This window comes from Suricata suricatta, chromosome 16 (genome assembly GCF_006229205.1).
Source record: "Suricata suricatta isolate VVHF042 chromosome 16, meerkat_22Aug2017_6uvM2_HiC, whole genome shotgun sequence".
NCBI lineage: Eukaryota > Metazoa > Chordata > Mammalia > Carnivora > Herpestidae > Suricata > Suricata suricatta.
The window spans coordinates 284,184-292,034 of record NC_043715.1 but is presented as its reverse complement, the minus strand read 5'-3'; the positions used below and the strand labels follow the sequence as shown (position 1 = coordinate 292,034).

Below are 7,851 nucleotides of genomic sequence, written 5' to 3'. Positions count from 1 at the left end.
CCCCAGTTTCTAGAACATTCTACACACAGTAGGAGCTCAATAAATGTTTCTCGAATTAAGGAATGAATGAATGAAACTGTTCATAGGTTATATATCAAGTTGAACTCTGAGATGTAATGACAGGACAGACTTTAAGACAATGCAGGAAACCTTCCAACACTGCCAACGCTTACCTTTCTGTATCTGAAAGACAGTCAACCTCAGGTTGAATTTCTAGCTCCAGCTGTAACCAGTCTCTGTAAGTTAACTGAGAGAAACAGGGTGAAGTGAGCCCCCCAGTGAGGACCAGACGTAGAAGCCTCCGGCCTGCTCTGTAAGTCTGCTGTCACTGTCCAGCCCATGTCACATGTCACAGCAGACACTCACAGGAAGCGGCTGTGCCTACACTAGTCTCTACCCTCAGCCGCGTCCTGCTGATGGACTGCGGCGCTGGCCCTCATGTGCCTGAGGCGGCCGCACAGCTGCAGCAGGAAAGCAGCCGTCTTCTAGTTCACTGGAGTTGGGCAAGCTAACCAGAGAACAAACGAGATGTAACGACACGCTTTGAATATTCGTGGTAACACATTTCTTAATTTAAAATTCTTGGGGCACCTGGGCAGCTTGGTCAGTGTCTGAGTTCGGCTCAGGTCATGATCTCACGGTTCGTGGGTTCTAGCCCTGTGTCGGGCTCGGTGCTGACAGCTCAGAGCCTGGAGCTGCTTCAGATTCTGCGTCTCCCCCTCTCTCTGCCCCTCCCCTGCTCATGCTCATGCTTGGTCTCTCAGTAATAAATAAAAACATTTTAAAAATGTAAAATTCTTGGGGGATGTCTAGGGGGCTCAGTCAGTTCAATGTGTGACTCTTGATTTCAACTCTGGTTACGATCTCACAGTTCATGAGTTTGAGCCCCATGCTGGGCTCCACACTGACTATGGGGCCTGCGTGCAATTCTCTCTCTCTGTGCCTCCAACTCTCTTTCAAAAATTAATCAATAAACTTTAAAAAATACAATAAAATTCTTGGAACAATTTCATTCATTAAGATGAATTCATCTCAAAACCTCACAGTGTGTGTAAAAAGGCCACACAGAAACACACGGGCAGCGTGCTCCCTAATGTAAAGACCAAAGGCCAGCAACGCAGAGGTCTGTGCTCAGGGACACATCGTGGAAAACCAAGCGCAGGACAGCAGCCTTGAGCTGAGCGCCTGCGGCCATGCTCCCTGGCCATGTCCTGGCGTGGACACATGGGCTGGAGGGTGTTCCCAGTGGCGATGCCCACAGAAGCCCTGCCCCACGGGAGCCTGGCAAGTACGCCTAAGATGCGTCTTTACTCTCCCTTAAAATCTTGGACAGAACATTAGTGCTGCAGGAGCCTGGGCAGGTAGAAATGATCTTCCTATTTTCTTACAACACTGTGTGAATCCACAATGACCCCAATAATGATTCCGAGCCGAGCCGCTCCCACGCTGCCCCAGGTCACTGGCCCGGCTGTCTGCTCACCCCGTCCCCAGGAGGCCCCCGATCTCCCCGCGGACTCTTGTGAACTAGGACAAAGCGAGAAGCAGGAAAGGGGCAGTAGAACGTACGTGTAAGTGTTCCTCCTTCAACAGCTCCTGGAAGGTTCTCTGCCTCCACAGACAGAGGGCGGCGTGCTGCCAGTCTGCAGAGAGCCGGCACAGGGCCCTCCAGGGAGGGTCAGCTGTGTCCTCCTGACAGAGGGGGTCCCGGGCTTCTGCGAACAGTCTGAACATAATGAACTGAAACTGAAGAGAGACAGTGTCACATTTGCTGTGAGCAGCCGAGACCCTGCGCCCGCAGCCTGGCCGTGCACGGCGGGGCAGGGCAGCCTGGGGACCCCCCGTTCTCCCCCTAGAGCGGCCCATGCCGTGCTCGGCTACAGACAGCACTTCAGTCCGCACCCCGGCTGCCGCTCTCAGCGCCTGGGCCAGGATTCCAGGTTCTAATCCGCCCTCCACGCCCTCAGCGGCGGGGCTGAGCCCACAGCGTTGGGCAGTGCTCTTGCCAGGCCGCTGCCGGCACTGGTATTTCCGCTGGAGAGGGTGCCAACCGGACAAGCAAAACACTGTGTCTTTGCCATTAGGAGAACAGACTTTATCCCGTGTTTACTGAGCCACAGACGGCTCGGGGGGTCGGGGGAGGGCCTGGGGACACACGGAGTCGGGGGGCTTCCTGGTCTGGGCCACTTCTCCTCATCTCTGTCTCATGTTTCAAGATGTTGGCAGCCGGGACTAAGTTCCTCGGTGCCAGTGATGGGGCACAGGTGTGCCCAGACCCCACTTAACCCACTGGGCGGGGTCAGGCGGGTTCCGGGGGGGCCCGGAACGAGCCGTGCTCGGACCACCGGATGGTCCTCAGAACTCAGCCCGAGCCTGCGCCGGCTCCCAGTGTAACTTCACGCTCACTGTTGCCACTGACGGCCTCAGACGGGCGTTTTTCCATCTCTCTGGTCTCGTAATAAATATAACAAGCATTTGAGAGATGAGGGAAGTCTTTAGGCAAAACTCAGAGTTCTTCTTTAAATAGAAAGATGCTTTTCATGAATATTTACCTTTTAATATAGCTAGCAAAAATCAGTATCTGTTTATTTTTTCAAAAAGGGATGTGGCTCATTCAGTTAAGTGTCAGACCACTGATCTCTGCTCAGGTCACAATCTCACCATTTGCAAGTTCGAGCCGCACATTGGGTTCTACACAGACAGTGTGGAGCCTGCTTGGAATCCTCTTTCTCCCTCTCTTTCTGCCTCTCCCCAGCTTGCTCTCTCTCGCTTTCAAAAAATAAGTAAATGAAAACAAAAAATTATAAAAAACATTTAGAATGAATAAGTAAATAAGGAAGGAAGGAACAAAGGAAAGAAGGAGGGAGGAAGGAAGGAGGGAGGAGGGCGTTGCTGTCTTTGTCAGGCCTCACCCCTTCATCGTAACTCCGAGAAGGGAGGAAAGCGCAGTGCTCAGCCCAGACAACAGAGGTGCTTCCCAAGACGCACCGGAGAGCGAACGGGCAGAGCTGGGCACAGGGAGGCGTGGGCGGGCGGACAAGAGAATTCCAACGTTTGGCTGGAAACCTACGTCAAGTGGGGTCTCCAAGAGTGGGGAAAACGGAGTGCACAGACCCACCTTTTTCACGAGGGCTGGACACAAGCTGTGGCACAGAGAATCTCGTGACGACTCAGAAAATCTACACAGAGAGTAAGAAATCACCGCTGTACAAAATCTGAAAATAGAAAACAGAAATAATGTAGAAATGCGATCCATGCAAATAAGGAATGAAACAACAGTAAGTGTTGAGTTTCTCAAAAGTGAACGGAGTGCACTGTAAACCAAATGGCCTGAGGGTCAGTCCCTGGCCTCAGCCCCAGGCCAGGTCTGCTCCCAGGGCCTCAGGGTACATCCCCATATCACAACTGTGGATCTGAGCTCCGTCTACATTGAAGGCACAGACCCAGAAAACTCACAAACAGGAAGACTGTGTAAATAAGGCTTGCTGTCACTGCATGTTGAAGAGCCATGGCCAGAACAGGGCACCTGTGACTCAGCTGAGTGTCCGGCTTGGGCTCAGGTCATGATCTCAGTTTGTGGGTTCAAGCCTCAAGTCAGGCTCTCTGCTGTCAGCACAGAGCCTGCTTTGAATTCTCTGTTCCCCTCTCCCTGCCCATCCCTGCTCTCTCTCAAAAAAATAAACATTAAGAAAAATACAAGGGACACCTGAGTGGCTCAGTTGGTTGAGCGTCTGACTTCGGCTCAGGTCATGTTCTCACGGTTTGTGAGTTCGAGCCCTGTGTTGGGTTCTGTGCTGACAGCTCAGAGCCTGGGGCCTGCTCCAGAGAGTGAGTGAGTGAGTGAGTGAGTGTGTGCGTGTGTGTGTGTGTGTGTGTGTCTCTCTCTCTCTCTCTCTGTGTCTCTTTCTCTCTCTCTGCCCCTGCCCCACTCACAATCTCCCTCATAAATAAATATTTAAAAAACTTTTAAAAAATACAAAAAACCCACAACAACGAACAGTCTTCAGGACAAGACAGAAGCCCACCCACGTTTAAACTCGGCCTCAGGGAGAGCCCTTGCCTGCCCGTGCGGGGTCGTGAAGTGGTGAGGGCAAGGGCCCCAAGAGAAGAGACTGTGGGGCCCGGGGAAAGTCAGGACTGATGCCATGGGGCCTGCCTGTCCGTGCTGCCAACAGCCCTCGGGGGCTGGATGCTCTGCCTCCCGCTGGGGGCAGCACTGGCGTTGGGGCCGTGGTCCAGGGGAGGCGCCGTGGCATTTCCCTCTCCTCGCCATTACAACCTCTCATGGTTTCTGTTGCTTCTTTCCAAGAACGGCCATCCCAGCCCCTGTGCGGAACTCTCCCTGGAGCCTCCTCGACACACCTTGGACCCGCATCGGCCTAGACCCCCAGGGCCACGCCCGGCCCTGGCCCTGCCCCGCTGCATCCGCCACCCTATCAACTAGCCAGGTGCCCCCCCCACCCCCGCACAGAAGGCGGTCCTGGAGTGGGTCTGGCCCACAGCGGTGAATGAGTCCATGCAGGTAGATTTCTAGAATGAGGGGTCCCCAAACCCTTTAAGATGAGTTTCTCCGGACAGGGCAGCTCCACGCAGAGGATCTCACCCTACAGGAACCAGGGACGACGGGTCTGGCTACATGCCAGGCATCCCCAAGACAAAACCCAATAATGCTCACAACCCTTCACAACATGAAAGGCCATCTACAGTCTTGTTAACGTCTTCGGAGACAGTTTTTAAGGTAGTACTATATCATTTTTGTAAACAAAATAACACAGACACATAAATACAATATTAAGACTCTGGAGTGGAGTGTGTCTGTTTTGGCCAATTGAGTCTGGTGAATGTGTGTGACCGCTGTCAGGCGTGGGGAGCCACAGCGGATGTGACTGCGTCCGGTGTGTGTGTGTGTGTGTGTGTGTGTGTGTGTGACCGCTGTCAGGTGCAGGGAGCCACAGCGGCTGTGAGGGGCAGCTCACTTCAGGCAGAAGAGCAAGGTCTCTGAGGTCCGAAACGTCAGGAGGCTGCTGAAGAACTCTGCGACGGTCAGGCCCTCGGCAGGGGCAGGAAGGCCCACACACACCACAGGGTGCGCAGACCCAGACTCCGCCAGGTGGACGGCCAGGGCGGCCAATCCCAGCACGTGGGAGGCACTCAGGCTCGGGCCCTGGAACGGGAGGCAGTGTTTCTGCAGGAAGGGGGACAGAGCCCACCTCCCAGGCAGAGAGAGGCGGCAGCCGTACCTGGTGACGGAGCAGCTGGCAGAGCCTGGTGAGCACAACGGGGAGGAGCCTATGTGCACACATGGCTGCCGCAAGGCGAGAAGCCCAGGGTCCCTGCCTGCAGAGACAGCCATCGACACCAGCAGTCCGGCCAGTCCCGGCCCCGCACGGCCGGCCCGCAGATTCTGGTGGCGCCTGCGGAAGACCCAGGCCGCTCCCCAAACAGCAGGGCCTCCTGCGGGGAGGCCTGGCCTCTGCCGAGTCTCCACCTGACACAAGGCAGCACTGCGCCCGCACCCCACCGGGGAACCCCACGCAGTGCAGAAGGCAGGTGTCCAGGATCAAGGGTCGGGGCTGGACGAGGAGTGGACAGGGCCCTCGTCACAGAGAACAGGGAGTAGCCCCACTCCCTGAGGGGCCTGCTCCGAGCACCCCGGCAGCGGCTCCACCCCCCCAGGGAGAACCCCAGCCTCTACCTGTCGGGTGGGGCGAAGCTGGAGGCTGCGATCAGGTTCTGACAAAAACACGTCAGCAGGAGGTCGGCGACCTGAGAGAGACAGACGGTCACCGAGGGCGCAGAGCCGCCAAGTGAGGTGTGCGAGGCCGAGCGCTCATCCGCACCGGTGACGGGGCGAGGGGGGCCTGCGTCTGCAGGGGACAGCGCCACAGCACCTGCACCGGAGCCCCACTCCCAGATTCTGGAGGACAGCAGGCTGGGCGCTGCGAAATCTCACAGCTGGGAACAGCGTCAGCACACTTGTCTACACAGGGCCAAAGAGTCAATTGTTTTAGGCTCTGGGGCCCCAGATGGCCTCTGCAGAGTGTTCTTCTTTAGAAATTTTAGAAGTCTGTACACAAACAGGCCGAGGTCGGCTGAGCCCAGCTCCCGGGTGTCTTGTTTCCACACACCCAGGACTCGCTGCACGATCCCGCTCCGCAGCACGTGGCAGGCACCCAGCACTCACCTCCTGCTCCTGCTGCTCCAGGCCTGGCGTGCGGACGCTGAGCTGAACCTGCCATCCCTCAGAGCTGCCGTCCTCCTCAGCATGGCCCAAGGCTGAGCCGAGCCGCTCGGAAACGGCAGCCACCCGAGCAGCCACAACTACACGTAGGGAAGGGAAACCCAGTTAGCCGAGCGGGGCGATGCGGGTGCCCTGCAGGGGTCTGCGCTCCTGCTCGCAGCAGCTGTGATTCCCGCTCAGGCCTCAAACCCTGGGGCTGCGCTCCTCAGCCCAGGGGCGGTGGGGACCCCGCATGGACGCGGGTGCGACAGCTGTCCTCACCACCAGGGATCATCTGGGGGGGTCTCCCTCACCCTGTGCACATGCCCTGCCTACGACGTCACAGGCCAACCGTCCTGCACAGCTGTGCGTCTGCTCCAAGCCCCGCTGCCGGGTCTGCCAACGGCAGGAGCCACAGCTCTGGGCATCAGAGGTCAGGTGACAGGCAGGCCGACTGTGGTGGCCGGAAATGGAAACTCTCCCGTGAGGAACAAGGCTGATGCCCTCAGCGTCCTCATCTGCCAAATCCCACAGGCGTGCAGCCCACAAAGGCCGTGCCCGACAGCCGTGGCTGAGCTGCTCCGCGGAGCCTGAGGCAGTGTCACTAATGCTTCCCCTCCGAGGCTCTCACAGGACATTCTGTCCTGGTTTGAATAAAATGGGTTTATAATATGTAAAAATCTATTACAGTTACCCAATAAAAATACAGTTTATATCTATTAGATTCTACATTTTTCCTAACAAAAATCTCCAAAGTACGGGAAGTTAGTGTTTTACGTTATTGACTGCCGTGCAGCACACTGTGATGTGAATCACTAACCCTCTCACTCCACAGACAGACGTTCAGACTCCCCACATACAGAAAACAGTCACACAGAAGAGGAGGCCCGGCGCTTAGTGTTTGGAGCTACTCAGGGAAGAGGGAAAACCCTGCACCGCAGTAACCTTCACTTTCTTCCTCCCTGTTACCAGTTCTGATAGCATCTCAAACAGCAGAGTGTCCAACTCTGCTGAGGGTCTGTGACAATCTGAGTGACAGACCCGTCTCCTGTCCCATCCCAAGGGAAAGGAGGCCACGTCCTCGGCATCCCCCAGCACCGTGGTCAGGCTTAACTCTCACAGCCACGGAACCCTGGCCACCGCTGGCCACCAGCTCATCCCGCCACCCCCGCTGCAGACAGCCCTGCGCGCGGCTGCGTCCTCACCGTCATACTGGGTGGGGTCCGCCATCGCGGCTCTGAGCTCTCTCAGCGCGGCTGCGAGCGGTCCCAAGGGTTCATCCGCACAGATGGCTTCCACTGTCACCCCTGGGGCTGCATCTGAGAAATGCCAGGACACACTCAGTGGATGTGGCTTCTCCGTGTCGATGGCAGACACAGACGACGCCAGGACTCCACGAGGCACCGCCCTGCTGGGCACTCGGCGCTGGGATCAGAAATTTGTTCATAAATGTATTAAGAAGAAATACGGAACAAACTATCCTCAAATTCGTCTGGAACCACAAAGACCCCGAACAGCCCAAGTCACACTGAAGAAGAAAACCAAAACGGGAGGCATCACAACCCCAGACGTTAGCCTCTACTACAAAGCTGTCATCATCAAGACAGTATGGTATTGGCACAAAAACAGACACA

General features: G+C 56.2%; 1 protein-coding gene across 1 annotated transcript in view; it reads right to left on the bottom strand.

Annotated features, from left to right (window-relative positions):
• Nucleotides 1-7,851, bottom strand: part of FANCA (FA complementation group A) — a 51,888-nt gene that overhangs the window by 14,049 nt on the left and 29,988 nt on the right. Inside the window, exons 22-29 of the mRNA XM_029926306.1 lie at nucleotides 7,423-7,536; nucleotides 6,182-6,318; nucleotides 5,693-5,763; nucleotides 5,238-5,334; nucleotides 4,974-5,161; nucleotides 3,116-3,212; nucleotides 1,567-1,743; nucleotides 174-247 (exon numbers count right to left, since the gene is read on the bottom strand). Of these exons, the coding sequence (XP_029782166.1) occupies nucleotides 174-247; nucleotides 1,567-1,743; nucleotides 3,116-3,212; nucleotides 4,974-5,161; nucleotides 5,238-5,334; nucleotides 5,693-5,763; nucleotides 6,182-6,318; nucleotides 7,423-7,536 (955 nt within the window). The remainder of the gene's footprint in view (nucleotides 1-173; nucleotides 248-1,566; nucleotides 1,744-3,115; nucleotides 3,213-4,973; nucleotides 5,162-5,237; nucleotides 5,335-5,692; nucleotides 5,764-6,181; nucleotides 6,319-7,422; nucleotides 7,537-7,851) is intronic.